The following is a 16,549-nucleotide window of genomic DNA, read 5'->3' as shown; positions in this document are numbered from 1 at the left end:
AAAATAAGTATACCAAAAGATTAAAAAAATATATAAATTAAAAAAATAAGGATTAAAATTGAAAAAACATTGATATTTGATTTAAGGTTAAAATTGTAAATAAAAATTTATACAGTAAAAAGACCTAACAAGAAAAGACACAATAACGCTTCCAATAACATGGTGAAAATATATTTTTAAACACTGGAAAATGCTGCATGCACGTACCCAAAATGCACTAGCATCTACCACGAGGTTCTGAGTGTTGTACAAACACTTGTCCTTTTTCATTTTAGTTTATTTAGTCAAATAATAATTTGCTTATAATCTAATATGGTAATAATAATAATAAAAAAAAAAAAAACTTTTGAGAAAAGATAAAAAATTCCTTTGAATTTTTTGACTTCCAATAGCATCATAGCTTCATAATATTTTTTTATTGTTTTTTTATATTTTTATATTTGATAAAAAAATTGCTCTTTATCATACATGATAATATTGAAAACAACATTTTAAAAGTATCAAATTGCCTCATAATGATATGATTGAAATTTTTGCTTTTAAAAGCATTTCAGTTTTTTTATTTTATTGTGCTTTTGAAAAAAATAAAAAAAATAATTACCCCTAAATAATTTAAAAATAACTAATACGTTCCATGAAAAGATTTTAACACTTCCAATAACTGGTTATAAATTTTGACATTATTAAAATATTCCAACGAGTGCAATTACAATAATTTTCCCACCGGTTTTAGCTTGGTTAATATCTTTAGATCAAGTTAGCTATTTGAATTTAGTCTTGTTTTTATTAGGCTCATCAAATAACATAATATCACTAGATATTATAAAAATATTTACTAATAAATAATTCATAATAATCTATTGGATATTATAAAAATAATATAAATAATTAAACAATACACATGCGAAAGGTATATGTGTATGTGTTTTATAGCTCCTGCAAGCATATAATATTTATCAAAATTCTTAAATCTATCCTTTAAAAATAGAACATGCGGAGGGTAAACAATGGATCGTATGAAACATAGAAATAAAACATAAACAAAAATCTCTATCCTTGGAAAACCAAAAGTTTCAATATATTTTTTTCTAAAAAAAATTCAGGACGACCCTCTCCCTTACAGACTCTTCACACAGTGAGATGGAGGAATTTTAGCACAGCAATTCAACAAAAAAAGGATGTTAATCAATTTTGTGTGATACTAATTAAAGAAAGAACCAAAATATGGATAGGATATATGTAAAATGAAAGCAAACATATACCAATTATAGAAAGGATGCTAGATCACATTGTCTAGGGAAATCATCTTACTCACTCTGGTATATTCTTTTCAAGTTATCAACATCGGCCAGCTATGGCACAAGGTTAACAACCCTGCGTAAGTTTTGCAAGCTCCAAGCTCCAAAATCGTAAACAAACATAATAAGTTTCCACTGAATTTAATTATATCTTCTCCTCCCTCTCCCCTTTCCCCTCCCTCCCCCCCTTCCTCTACCCCTTCCTCTTCCTCCATGTTCCATCTCATGAACCTTGTTGCCATCTCTTTCATAACTAAACATGCTCATTCTAATGTCATCCACCACCGAGTTATGAGTTCTCCTATGTACCTGTAACAACAATGAATTGAATGATTTGAGGACCCAAACAATAGCAGCAACAGTAATACTGAAAACAAATAAAAAATGAAAGGATGTTAACATGAAAATCTTCCACATCAAGTTGGTCTTGAAGCTTTGATGCAAGATCCTCATCACAACTAGTATCCGGAAAATCATTTTTTGTCAGACGCTTTGACCCTGCATTACTCTTTTCCCACTCCTCTAGAGTGAAAACTTGTGATTCTTCTTGTTTATTCTTCACCCTATATTTCTGACCTTTTGAATGCGGATCACCTTGATTGTGATTCATTTTCAAAAGTAACTTTTGAGAAGCTGCTTGATTTTGAACAGGAATTGTTTCAATTACTGCCAAAAATATAGATGTTAAAAGTTAATACAACAGCAAGATAAAGAAACAAAGGAAATTAAAAAATGAGCAATTCAGAAGTGCTGTATCATATCTGATTCTATAAATCATGATGAATCTATCTCACCCTTCTTCTTTTTTCAACTTACAATCATTCAATTTTAAATGATTCTCTAGATAGTATACCCTTCACTGCAGGCTTCAAAACATTATCCCTCATGTTTCACTAACACAAAAGTGAGGATTACAGTACTTCTCTTTCTCACTAGAAAAAGAAGAATTCACCCATCAAGGCCATTACAAAACAGCATGAATACAGTTGCAAATGCAATAAAATTGAACTCGCACCTTCCTTCTGTCTTGCAGAAGAGTCATTTGGCTTTTGTTCAAGACTTTCATTAAGGGAAACTGTTTTTTCCTTATCATCATCTACTTTCTTCTCTGAATCCACTGGCCTTAGTTCAGCATTTCCGGAAGTTTTTGCAACAGTAGGCACATTGCTCTTGGAGGTAGACCCATGGTAATCTACCAATAATTCCAAATAGTTCATTAGTGATTGAAATTGCAATATACAATCTTTAACAGATCACAACTCTTTCCCTCTTTCCCTCTCTCTTTATTAACTCCCCTTCATGTATTTTGCAAATAAAAACCATGCAATTTCATCTGAGTAGTGTCCATGCCTGCATGCTAAATGAAACAGATTCGGCCACCTCTCTTTCATTGTAATTATCAAGAGATAATCCCGCAGAGTCCAATGATAAAAAAAAAAAAGGTTCTAGTTCTTTTTCCCCTTTCCATTACCATTCACATGTAGTGAATGGTAATGGAAACAAAGTTGCATCATACAATATCTGGTGCACCATAACATTTATTGCACAAAATAGGTAAACTTGCAAAGAAAAGGGAAATAAACAAGCACCTTCCTTTGATCTCCACTGAAGGTTTCTAGGGTTTTCTTTGTTACTTGTTCTGAGGGAAGCTACTCTCACTTTGTCATCAACACTATCTGCTTTTCTTTGAGAATCAAGAGGTAGAACTTTGGTGTTTCCAGCAGTTTCTGTGCTAATTTGCACGGTGCTGTTGGAGGTAGACTTAAAGTAATCTGGAATATTTGCCTTCTCTTTATAAGAAACTGAAAAGCAACAAAAATTATCAAATATAGAATCACACAGGTCAGTACAAAGTGCTTGTCCTACTCACATAAGATATGTAGATTGACCATCTAGATACAGTACTAACCCTTAATATCTAAGCAGAAGATCTACTTTCAAGACTAAAACCCATGCACTTGCACTTGACACTGAGCCTACTTAACATGCACATCACGATTACAATAATGAACAGGCAAGTTCATTTTGAAAACACACATATTATTCTATTTCTTCGACCTTGAATGCCTAATTCTCATTTTCTTTTCTTTTCAAAATTCTAGATTGACATTTTTTAACTCTAAAATATTTCATATAGTTCTGTTCCCTTCTGCATCATCAATGCATCTTCTAAATCTACGATCAACTCATCTAGAAATCATTTAAATTGCCATATATCCAAAATCTTAGCAAGGCATTAAAAGCTATAGTTCCTATCAAAATACAAAAAGGGTAGATTTAAACTGCTGTGAAAGTAATAAGAGATTATACAGCTTGACCATTAGGTTCACGGAGGTTCATTTCCCCACTGCCAAAACCAGTGCGGGGATGTCACATAACCAGAGCAGAAGAATGTCATCAAACTCAGAACTGCACAAAATGTTTTGCAGTTTTCAGATTTGCAATGGTGAACTCTAGGGAGTTGTTTAATGTAGTAAACAAGATTACTCCAATTAGATGTCAGGTTCAAATTCAAAATGCCTCAGTGAGGTTGAACTTGCGAACTTTCATGGTTCAATGTGGTTATAGATTTGGGTTTCTGTTTAAGGAAAGTTATTGCATTCAACAAAGGAATGGAAAATAAGTTGAAATTGAGTTGTGCAAGGAAATGCAATCCTCTCTGCCCCCCTGCCATAATTTAAAGGACAAAACATAAGGGGCCTTAGAACATCCACACAAGATAGCCGACTTACAAAGTTTGAAATCTTAAAATAAAGTGTTAGCAAAACCTAGGTAGGCATCAACTAGGATAATTAAGTGAATGCTAATTACAAGAGTCTGGTAAAACAATCAAACATTGCCCGCCTTGAGGCAGGAATAAACAAAATGATGAGAGATTCTTGATCTTTATTGAAATAATTTTGAGAAAATAGATGAGGGCGCTGTTAGATTAGCTTCTTTGCGTGTGGGAAAAGCCATAATCCTAGTAAATGCTAAAAGCTCCAAATTTTTCCAAAAAAAAAAAGAGTTAATGTCCAACTACGTATTTCATTTCACACCCTAAATGCTATCCAATGTCCCAACCCTGTATTTTGTAGCCCTTGCCAGCACCAGAACAAAATCATAGTGCAGGAAAACATTACGGTATACAGCACTAAAAATACTAAGAGGATCTTATTACAGTCAAAAGCAAGCTGCATATAACATCTAGAAGACAAACCCGATCGTATGGCTTGCCGAGAAGACCTATGAGAGGGTGCTCCAATTTGCAGCTTTTCGAAAGGAGGAGGGCCACCATTATCAGTTTCCTGTGATAACCTTAATGATGAACGTGAAAAACCAGAATATTTTTGTTTCATTTGCCATTCTTCATGAAGTGATTGGACACTGCCTCCTATTACAGTTATAACTTTAGGATTCAAACATACAATACAGTTATGTACTGGAGCTTTGTTATCCAACCGAACCTGCCAAAAGCATTGATTAAATTAAAAATTAGAAATGGTAAAAATAAAATAAAATGGTAGATTACCTTAGAACCAGGAGCTATATCATTTGGGATTGAAGGAATATGAAAATATTCGATTGCAGTTATCTCGTTGTGCCCATCAGTGAGACCGAGTTTTAACAGTCGCCGTTTGCTTGAATTCGGAAACCCTTCTATGCTACTAACAGAAATATCTCTCACTGCAGATATCTGTTTTTTATTTTATTTTATTTGTATATATATTTAAAATAAGAGAGAGGGGAAGCAAATTAAGAAAATAATTTGAAATTCGATAAAAATAAAGCGAGGAAATAAATAAATAACCTGAAGGATTTTTGGGCCTTGAAGATAGGAGGTTTTATTGAGGAGGTTTGGGTCGGGTAGGGACTTGACTCCAATGGATCTAAGATCCATGTTGAGGAGCTCGGACTCGACTGCGTTTGCGACGGTGCAAGGGTCGCCGTCATCAGATAAAGCAGAGTGAATTATGATCAAGGCGTTTAATTGATCTATTCCGCCAAGAAACCAGCCCCTGGTCCTCAGGATTTCTAGCACTGCCTCTGCCGCTTTGCTCGAGCACTCTTCCAGTCCATCCATTGCTACCGCCTTTGCCTCTGTGCTTTCAACTATTGAAATATTCTGTCTTGGTTTTGTTGCATTCCTTGCTGGCTGCTGCCCAGGTGTTGTGGTTTCTTTCTTCTTTAGTTCATGATTTCGGGGTATTATACATCGGGCCTTGGGCCAACCAGATATCATATTTGGGCAATGATTCATGGGCTTTGGGCCTTTTGCAAATGCTAGTTCGGTAGGATATAGCTTATTTTGAAGTCCAATATCCAAAATTCAACAGCATCAACACCCACACAAGAAAAAAAAAATGAATGTATTTTTGAAACTTTCCAAAAAATAAAATTATAAACATTAGATTATCTTTACATTGTGTATATTTTGACGAGACGTAAGGGGAAGAAAGTAGTGGGAATGAAATTAAGTCAATTTCATTTGTTTGGGTGTTAAAGTTAGGAATAGAAAGGAAAGGAAGGGAAAAAAAGAGGAAAATAGAACTTTAACTTTTCTTGGTTTATACTCAATTTGAGAGAAAAATAAAAATTTGATAGAAGTTTGCTTATAATATCATAAAAAAAAATGTTTTTCTTTCTTTTTCATCCGTATATGTAGGGGCGAAGCGAGAAAGAAAAATCAAGAAGGGCCAAATTAAAAGAAAGTGGATCCCCCTGAAAAAAATCAACATTGGCTCTGGATAACGCAAGGAGGTGCTGGAAAAAAAAAAGTAGGTCCCCCTGGAAAAAAAATAGTTAAAATTTTAATTATTTTATACAAGGAATGGGTTGAGAAAAATTTCTTTGCAGGGGTCGGGGCCTGCTAGCCCCCCTGTCTCCACCACTACATATATGCAAACAAATAAAACTATATTTCCCTTTAACCAAATAAAAGAAATTTCATTTCCTTTCACTTCATTTTCCTTTTTTTTTTAGTTTAATTTCCCGAGGTTTCAAATGAAGTTTTACCTACCATATAAACTCCTAGATTAAAAAAGTGTTTGGTTTGGAGGTGGCTTTGACTTTTTTTTTTTATGGGATCCACACAAAAAACATGTATTTTTAGCTTTTATGTAATTTATACTTTAAAAAAATTATATATTTTAAAAAAAACTACCACACCTTTAAACCAAATACCCTCTAAATTAAAAATCTTGAACGTATATTTACTTATTAGAAATTAAAATTAAAAGTATGAGAAATTGATATTGAAAATCATAAATGGACATGAAATTAATGTTACATATAACAAATAATGAAGGAAGTAACTAGAGATTTTATAAGAGCCAAGGTTTGACTTAAACCGAAAATATAAAATAAGTAGTGAAATGAAAAGGGAATAAATGATGACAAAAGAATTTAATAAGAAGTAAATGTCATACAGAGAAAGTGATAGAATTCATGATTTAAGGAATTTTATAGTTAATTTCATATCAAAGTAAATGTAATGATATATATGTAAGTGAAAGAAATATGGATTTACAATAAAAGAACTACGTACCTTATGGCTATATATGTAATACGAGTTTATATATGCCAAATCATTATACGAGTTTATAGATTTATACGTGGCTTCTCTTGCATTCAAAGGGAAATGAATGTCTCTTCTCACACTAAACTCTGTGATCCATCACCACTAGAGGCTATTATCCTACATATATAATTACCCTTATTATAGATTATACAGTTTATTCCTATATTTTTCCCACCTCTCCATGCAAGTGGACATGGCTCGTGGGTCCTATAAATCATTAGGTAAGAGGGAGAGAGAACTCACTCACAAACATATATATATATAGAGAGAGAGAGAGAGAGAGAGAGCCATTCTCCTTTTAAATCTCTTAACATTTGTTATATCTTTGTAAATACATGTAACTTTGTTATTATTTTCAGCTTAGTTTATTTTTTATAAAAAGAAATATTTAAATTAAATTTTTTAAAAATTAAAATTAGTTGAAACCAGCTTATTTTAGTTGGGTTTGATTTTACAAAATAAATAATAAAATAAATAGCTCATTGTGCATTGAAAATGACATCTTATTATTTATTTTAAATGTTGATTGTTTATTTTTTTAGATAATAAGAGATTTTTTTTTACTCTCCATGATCATCTTCTTTTTTCTTTTTCCCTACCGCTCTCTCTCTCTCTCTTCCCTCATTATTCCTTTCTCCCTTCCCAATCTATCTTTCACTCTTTCTTCATCATCAATTGTCAATAACAAATGGGACAACAATCCACGCCAAAAATAGCTTTATGTTATAAGAATTCTGAGCTCACAAATTTTTTAAAAAATAAAGAGAATAAAATAATTTAATAAATATTAGGGAAAAATCAAAATAGATTTTTTTAAAAGTTTACAAAATGAATAATAAAATAAGTAGCTCATTGTGTGTTGAAAATGACTGAGGACATAAATAAAATCTTGAAGCTGTCCATGCTCATCCTCTTTTTTCTTTTTCCCTACCGCTCTCTCTCTCTCTCTTCCCTGTCTTCCCTCATTACTTTCTCCCTTCCCAATCTATCTTTCAATCTTTCTTTATCATCAATTGTCACAAAAATCCACGCCAAAAATAGCTTTATGCTATAAGAATTTTGAGCTCACAATTTTTTTTAAAAAATAAAGAAAATAAAATAATTTGATAAATATTAGGGAAAAATCAAAATAGATTTTTTGAAAACTACTCCATGTGAATGACGCAATTAAGTATTATTTTAGGAAAAAATAATATTTAAAAAACTCCATTTCTTCAGTAATCAACCAACCTCATCAAAAGGGCCAGAGTCAGGCGTTTCTCATAACTTGTCTCGCAAAATCACATGTTTCAACTAGTAAACAAAAAGGACCCACAACTTCGAGTCGGTTATTTAATATTTAGAGCATGCATGTTGGAGGATTGCGAAGAACTCTCACGTCGCATGGACCCCATGCTCGAGGGCATAAATAAGATCTTGAAGCTGACGTTTTTCTGCCTGATGCAAACAGCGACAGGGACATGGCGGAGAAAAACACAGAAACAGAGTCTCAGAAGCCCGACGCTCGCTCGATTCCAGGTGTAGATCACTGATCTAAGCAGCTACTAATTAAGAAGCTTTGTTTTCGCAGCTTCTGCTGTGTAGAAAGTTGTTAGTGTGGGACCTTGTGATCATAATGCAGCAATTAATATGCCAGCTCAGGCCAGCCAGTTCACGATCATGGCCAGTATGCTAGCGGAGGGAAATTCTTGTGCAGATCGTGGTGGTTGACCAAAGCCAAGGAAAGAAACACACCAGCTCCGATCCATGGCCCTCCTCGTGATAAGTTGAAACTTTAGACTCTTATTAAACTATGACTTTCAATATAATTAAGATTTTACTATTTCAAACGTTTTCCTTGTATTTAAATAGCTTGTAGGTTATTTCTCATAAAGAAATTTATTAAATATATACTTTTTAGAAACTATTCAAGATTTGAGAGTTTTCTATATAAATAAAGAGTATAACCTTAGGGCATGATAACTCTAATGTCTTTAGACTTACGCAGATCGCGGTGGGTGGCCAAAACTGAGGAAAGAAACATATTAGTTTCACGGTCCTCCGTAATAACTACTATATTTGCCTATGTTCCGTCGCGGCAGTATTGATTTGCAAGACTGAAATGATCGCGGCAGTATTTACTAATATGTTTTAGACAACAAAAATAAATAAGAATTTAACAAAAAGGTTTCAATCATTTGTTATTATTTTTACTTCTTAAAATAAATTCTTTTTATTTGAATTAAATGTTAAAAAATGATAAAAAAAATATTCTCGATGGTAAATAAATTAAAAAATTGGAAAAAATATTTTTACTTTCTTGTTTTTTTTTTTTAATTTCAAATCAATTTTTATTTTCTCTAAAATCAGAACTAATATAAATCTTACATTTCTCTCTCTCTGTCTCTCTCTCTCTCAGAAAGTAAAAAATTTATGGAAAATTAGTTAATTTCAGGTATATTTACCGCCTGATAAACTGAAGCATACCAAACGAGATACAAGTTGCATACCAAATGGAATAATTAAGGGACTTCCCCTAGCAGAAATATATTAAGGATTTGATATTATCAGCTTCATTCATTCGTATACCGAGAGAGGGATGATTGGTGGTTGGCATAGGTTCTGCATAATTGTTTTGATGTAATTGAGATGTATTATCATCATCGGGTAATATGGCAATTTGATATATTTTAGCATGTTTCGAATTATGTTGATATCCATGATAAGTTACATAATATCAAGCATAAGGTAAGGGGGGAAAGAATTGGTTGGTGATTCATATAGCTTACATAGATATTTGAAATGCAATAAATTAACTATTTATGGAGCAATAACAAACAATTGATCTAAATACCTACTTGAGATGATATTTGCCCATAACATGTCAATTTATTGCACCTATATGATCACATTTCCCAAAGCATCCATGTAATTTTATGTGTTATAAGCCTAATATTTGAGGCAGAATCGATTAGTATGCATAATTTTTCATATATAACATTTATTAAATGATGATTACTTTTATTATAGATAATAAATGCTAATATTTTTTTTAATTAATTAGATTCATTTCTTATTATAAAAGGCTTGAAGAGCAACATCCCTTTTCTTTAAAGGCGTTGATGAGATAACATGTACTCTAACCATCAATTCTCAATTTGTGTCATGCTGGAATTAAGGAGGCTAGGTAAGCTAAGTTTTTCGAAGTGGCCTTAACAAAAGATGAAATTGTTTATCGTTGACAAGAATATATAGCTAGGGAGGTAGGTAGGTCCGTCCATGAGCAATCCAGCTCATCCACAAAGGCTATTTTGGTTTTGAACCCTACATGGGCACCGCAAGCTTGTCGTTGAGTTGGATAAGTTGGAGTGGTATAGGCCCATCCACAAAAGCTCCAAGCTCATCCATGAGCGCTCCAGACCCATTCATGACCGCTCTAGCCCTGTCCACGAGTCGAGGTGATTTTTAGATGTAGTTAGATTGCATGCTTTAATATTTTAAGAATTATAAATTTAGTTCAAATTTAATAAAATTTCATGTCATCTTTTATTGTATTTAAGTATGAATTATGGATTGTTATATATAATGAGTTTTGGTGTGTGTTGATTTTTTAATTGTGGTGGGGAGATAAATGAGTTAAGGCTTGTGTTTATGAATTGTGATACATATTTTGTGTTTGTATTAAGTACTTTTATGACAGGGAGTTGAGAGTCTAGAAAAAATTGTCTTTGCTATTTCTTTAGAAGTCACATGCAACTCGTGACTCGTATATAAGGCTTGGGAGTTGTAAATTATAATGAGACTTACAACTCACTAAACTATATTATTTTTCTAAATATTTTTGGTACAATAACACTTGATTTTTTTTTTTAGTTTGTTGACATCAAAAGAAGAAAAAAAAAAAACAACGTATTGATTGTAGCAAAATATATAGACTAGCAGCAATTGCAAACAAGAAAAAGTGAATACTGTTAGCAAGTCAAGTTAATTGGCAGAACTCTGTGATCATCTGAGTGATGGAGGTTGGTTAGACTCGTTTCTTGAAAATAAAAATAAAAAATGATGTTGGATATGCGCAAAAGGAACCATTAGAGAAATGGTTGAGAAAAGTAGAACATCAACCGAGCCACGCCACGGTCCTTGTATTCCTTTGGCCTATGGAAGAACACTCTGCGTTAAGGATTTCTCAACAAATAAAAAGGATCTTACTATAGATTTCAGAATGTGTTCTGAAGGAAAGATAAGAGGGCTGCCCCCCTTGAGCAGAGAGTCTTCGAGGTTAGGTTAATTAGGGTTCCGAGAGGATACGGCAAAAATCTAAGATTTCTAGGTTATAAAGAAGCTTTTTAATATTTTATTTCGATGTAATTATTAATTATTTTCCGATTTAATGGATATGTGGTAAAAAAACATCACAGTTTGAGAATTAAGTGTAAGAACATCTGTTTTCAGGAAAAACAAATTTTAAAAAATCCCCTTATTATGATTTTCGAAGCACAGGCAGAGGGTAATCTGATTTTTAAAAAATGGATTTAAAATTGTGACGTGGATACAAGACAGGTAGGTAGAACCAAATTGGACAGCAAGAAAATATATTGTACTTTAAAAATTCAGAATCTTAGTTGAAGTTGATAACCGAGTTGTTTGATCTGATGGTGCTTCTAAACGCAGGCTGGAAAGCACTCAAAATCAAGCTGTCCAATCAGTCCTTTTTTTTTTTGTTTTTTTTCTTGACTTGGCGTGAAGAGGACAGAGAGCAGATGACCCAATTCACTCAACACTAACAAGTCTTTGTCATCCATACGACACATTTTTCATTTGGTATGGGTTTACGCTAACGAGAATGATGGGGTAATTATTGTTTCGTTAAAGATGTTTGGTAGGTAATTATTTTTTAAAATATTTTTTTTTTGTTTAGAAGTATATTAAAATAATAATTTTATTTTATTTTTTAATATTAATATTAATATATTAAATAATTTGAAAATACTAAAAAAATAATTTAAATTTAATTTTTTTTTAAAAAAACTTAAAAATAAATGAAATTGTAGATGAAGAATGTTAGTATTGATGTTATGACTACTTGTTAAACACTTGAGATTTTCATCCAGAGATCATAGGGACAGACTGGGAATCTTGGGGTTTTTTTCAGAGCTTTAGAATCATGTAGATTAAATGCCATGTTTCTTTTAATTTTTTAATTTGTCAATGATATATTTTGATATTTCTCAAATCTCATGTTTAGGATAAGTTTTAAATATTATTATAATACTACTTTAGATATTTATCTTGATTTTAGTGTTGCCATGTAAGATAGCATTTCAATTATTTTATTTGTTGATAATTTAGTTTTTTTATTAGGATTCTTATTGCTTAAGAACTAATAATAAATTAAAAAATAAATTGTTCCATTATAAGAATAAATTATTTATGCATCCTATATTTGTAAAAAAATAAATCTCAAATCTTATGTACTTGTTCATTTTATATGCCTAATATGTACATCAAGTGCCAAATCACTGACCATATAGCTAATTAAATGAAAAATAAGGGTACCTTATAACTTATCTGGGTTTTGTGATAAGTAAATATACCCTTTTAATTTCTAACATAAAATGATATAAATATCTATAGTTCTTATATAGTAAAACTATAGAATTTCTTTAATACATAAAAAGTGGACATCTCATCCATTTTAATATTAACTGCGTAATTTTTTTATCCTTCCTATTTGCCACATTGGCCTCATGTAAGAAACTCAAAATGGATAAAATTCAAAATGGTGGTATGGTGATGACATGGATTGTTTATGTGTCAATATTTTTTATTTTAGTTTCAGGATATTTTTTTTTAAAAATTCAATTCCAATAGATAAAAAGAAACTTAGATATATCAAGTTGGAGAAAAATAAAACACTGTAAAATTATATAAAAATAAAAGTTACGTTAAACTATTTTATGGATAAAATATCTGTTAATATTTTTATTCGAATTGACTATAATAGCATACAAATAAAATTATGATAGTATATTTAAATTATTAAACAATTGATTATATACAAATAATCATAAATAAATTGTATCACCTATGCAATATAGGAAATACAATTTATTTATTAGTAATTTTATTTCCGTTGCATTTTTTTACAGTTCAAAGAAAATAAGTGACAAGCTTGAAACCTTATAACAAAAATCATCAAACTAAACAATTAGTGGAGGAAAATCTTCTCCATTAAATACATAATTGATATATTAAAACAAGAATTTTTTCAATAAAAAGTTGATATCTCATCCATTTTAATGAATAAAATTCAAAGTGGTTCTATGGTTATGACATGTGGATTGTTTATGTGTCAAAATTTTTAAATTTTAATAAATAAAATCTCGACATTTATTAAAATAATTAAACACATATATTGGGTCCATCTTATCACTTCTACATATGAAAAACTAAAAAAATCAAAATATTGATACCAAGTTGAAAGAAGAAAACAACAGGAGGAAAGTTTTTTAATTAAAGTAAATACTTTGAATCACAATTTCTTGACATAAATTTTATTATAAGTACCTTTTTCTTGAACCAATAGAGATCTTTAATTTAAAATGTATATTGGATATTTATTGGTAAGATATAAAACCAAAAAACTCAAGAAATTCATCTCTTATACTAAACAAGCTAATATCAAGATGTTTCACGTTGTTCAAAAAATTACAATAGTATATAAGTGTAATTATGTATTATTTAATTGCCTATTATTTTTCAATTATATCTTTTTTAATGAGATTATGAGATCAAATGATATCATAGTATTTCTTTAAGAAATAGAGAATAAATAAAAAATTTCAATTCAATATGCATTAAAAAAATAAAATATATGATAGAAGAGAAATAAATACTTTTATCATGTATTTTTATTCAAATACATATAATTATAAAGACTATGATAGAAGAGAAATAAAATTATGATGTAGGTAAATTATTAAACAATTGATGATATATGGAGTAAAAGAAATATGACTTATTTATTAGTAGTGTTATTTTTTTTGGAGATTTTTTGTAGTTTGAAGAAAACAAGGACAGAGCTAGAAAACTAATCACAAAAAACATCAAATTAAAAAATTACTCTAGCAAACAATACTCCATAAATTCATAATTGATATATAAAAACATGATTTTTTTTAATACATAAAAAGTGGATATCTCATCCATTTTATTTTTAAATGCATAATTTTTTTTTTATTTTCTTCTTTACTACATGTAAGATACTCAAAATAGATAAAACTCGAGGTGGTGTACAGTCATGATATACATATTGTTTATTTGTCAATATTTTCAAATTTTACTAAATAAATCTTGACATTTATTAAAACAATTAAACACATACATTGGGTCCATCTTGTCACTTCTTCGTATAAAAATCTAAAAAATCAAAATAATGATACCAAGTTAAAAAAAGAGAAAAACATGAGGAAAACTTTTCAACTAAATTCTTTGAATCATAATTTCTTGACATAAATTTATTATAAATTCTCTTTTCTTGAACCAGAGCTTATATCACAAGCTTTAATTTAAAATGTATATTGAATATTTTTTTTGATATAAGATATAAAATCAGAGAAATCAAGAAATTCATCTCTTAGGCCAAATCGACTTATATCAAGGTATTTCAACTTGTTCAGAAATTTATCATAGTATAAGAGTTTATTTATGTATTAATTTATTGCTTATTAATGTTCAATGAAGTCTTTTTTTAATGAAATGATATAGTAGTATGTCTTTATAAAATAGAGAATAAATAAAAATTTATATTGGATATGCATGAAAAAATTAAATAGATTATATGTTTTTTATATAAAAAAATTACTACATTTTCATTTTAGTTTCAGGATTTTTTTTTAATTCAATTCCAATCGATAAAAAGAAACTTAGATATTGATACCAAGTTAGGAAAATAAATAAAACACTATAAAATTATATATATAAAGTTAGGTTGAACTATTTTATGGATAAGATATCTGCTAATATTTTTATTTGAATCGACTATAATAGCATGTAAATAAAATTATGATAGTATAGTTAAATTATTAGTCAATTGATTATATATGAATAATTGAATAACTAAAATTGTATCATTTATACAATACAGGAAATATGACTTATTTATTACTAATGTTATTTCTTTGGTATTTTGTATAGCTTGAAGAAAACAAGTAAAAATCCAAAAACCTTATAAAAAAAATCATCAATTGATATATAAAACATGATTTTTTTTAAAATACATGAAAAGTGGATGTCTCATCCATTTTAATGTTAAGTGCGTAATTGTTTATTTTTCCATGTCCAACAGTGTGCAATGGACCTGCAACAAATATAATCATAAAATAATAAATGATTTTATAAATTTTTTCAATAGCTTCTCAAACTTAATTCATTAACTTCCCGATAAAAGTCACTTATAGTTAAATAAATCTACTATATTAAAAATACCAGTACCTTTATACATATATAGTTTAAATAAAATTACCTTCCATTAATTTCGAATTTATTCATTTTATTGTTTTTCTCTACATATTACCCATTTTCATACAAACTCTTATATGTTCTAACATAAACTTTACTAACTTATACTTTTAAAATATATATGTTTCGAACATTTCTTCCAATTTATTTTTCTCAATAAACATAATTAACCACATTCATAAAATCCCACAACAATAATCCCAATTTCTAAACAATTTTCTTAACAATTTACAAGAATTAAAATAATTAACCCAATTTCCAAACAATTTTCTTAAAAAACTAATTCTCCTAAACTAACATTTCAACAACAATTGATTTACATTTTCTCACACACCTCCTAAATAATAAAAAAAAGATATGAGCGTAGTAAATTTTTTATAATACACCCAAATATTAATTCACAAACTATAGGATAATCCCATTTTTATTCTTAATTATACGCCTGTTCACAAACTATGTGTATTTCAAGAATTAATAAGCTTTTTAAATCATCATAAACTCGAATTGTAAGACTTCTATTTTATCTCTAAACTTTAACTCCACCGAGCGAAAGGATTCATAAATATTTATCTATATGTGTGAATCATAGTTTAAGTCAGCAGGAACCTATATAAAATTTTCATGGGATATGAATAGATTTTATCAAAAGATGACTTATTTAAATAAAAGAGTTAGTTCATATATATTGTAATGATAATAGATATTGTCGTATAAAAATACATTGCAATTTTATAATGTTAAAATATAAATGTTAGCCTTTGAAATTTAATAATGATTTAGAAAATTTATTTCTCTCTCAAATTTTTCAAGATTTTTTAATTAATTATAGGTATTTACCAAATGCTAATAATAAAAATAAAAAATATTTTATTATTTATTATTATATTTATTTTTACTCTATAATCAAACTAGTTTATATTTAAATAAAAACTCCAAGTAACTCATTTTATTTTCTTTAATTAAAAAAATCTATTCGCATAAAAAAGGAAGCTTTATTCCTTTTTTTTTAAAGAAAAATATGAACTTTTTTTTTATATATAAAAATATGAAGAAATGTTGTTTCAATTTCTACACATGCTTATACGAAAATTAAGAGTTTTTTTAACATTTTCTTTTTGAAATTGTAGTGATATCTCTATGTGTATACGTTCATAATTTTTAATTCCTATAAAATTATAATTATTCTATATAT

The 16,549-nt window shown here is 29.3% G+C and overlaps 1 protein-coding gene across 2 annotated transcripts; it reads right to left on the bottom strand.

Annotated features, from left to right (window-relative positions):
• Positions 1–1,236: 1,236 nt before the first annotated feature.
• LOC118054126 (uncharacterized) lies at positions 1,237–5,464 on the bottom strand. Of its 2 annotated transcripts, XM_035065573.2 has the most exons (8): positions 5,089–5,464; positions 4,810–4,974; positions 4,498–4,744; positions 2,948–3,100; positions 2,888–2,917; positions 2,314–2,490; positions 1,699–1,964; positions 1,237–1,607 (listed from the first exon to the last, which is right to left on the bottom strand). In XM_035065573.2, the coding sequence occupies exons 1-8, from the start codon at positions 5,359–5,361 to the stop codon at positions 1,440–1,442; spliced, it is 1,479 nt and encodes a 492-aa protein (XP_034921464.1). In that variant the 5' UTR covers positions 5,362–5,464; the 3' UTR covers positions 1,237–1,439. The 2 variants fall into 2 exon arrangements, with proteins under 2 accessions (XP_034921464.1, XP_034921463.1); XM_035065572.2 differs by having other exon boundaries at positions 2,888–3,100.
• Positions 5,465–16,549: the final 11,085 nt, after the last annotated feature.

The sequence above is a fragment of the Populus alba genome, chromosome 18, assembly GCF_005239225.2.
Source record: "Populus alba chromosome 18, ASM523922v2, whole genome shotgun sequence".
Taxonomy (NCBI): Eukaryota; Viridiplantae; Streptophyta; class Magnoliopsida; order Malpighiales; family Salicaceae; genus Populus; species Populus alba.
Note: the sequence above shows the minus strand (reverse complement) of the source record. Positions and strands in the feature narration are given on the sequence as shown.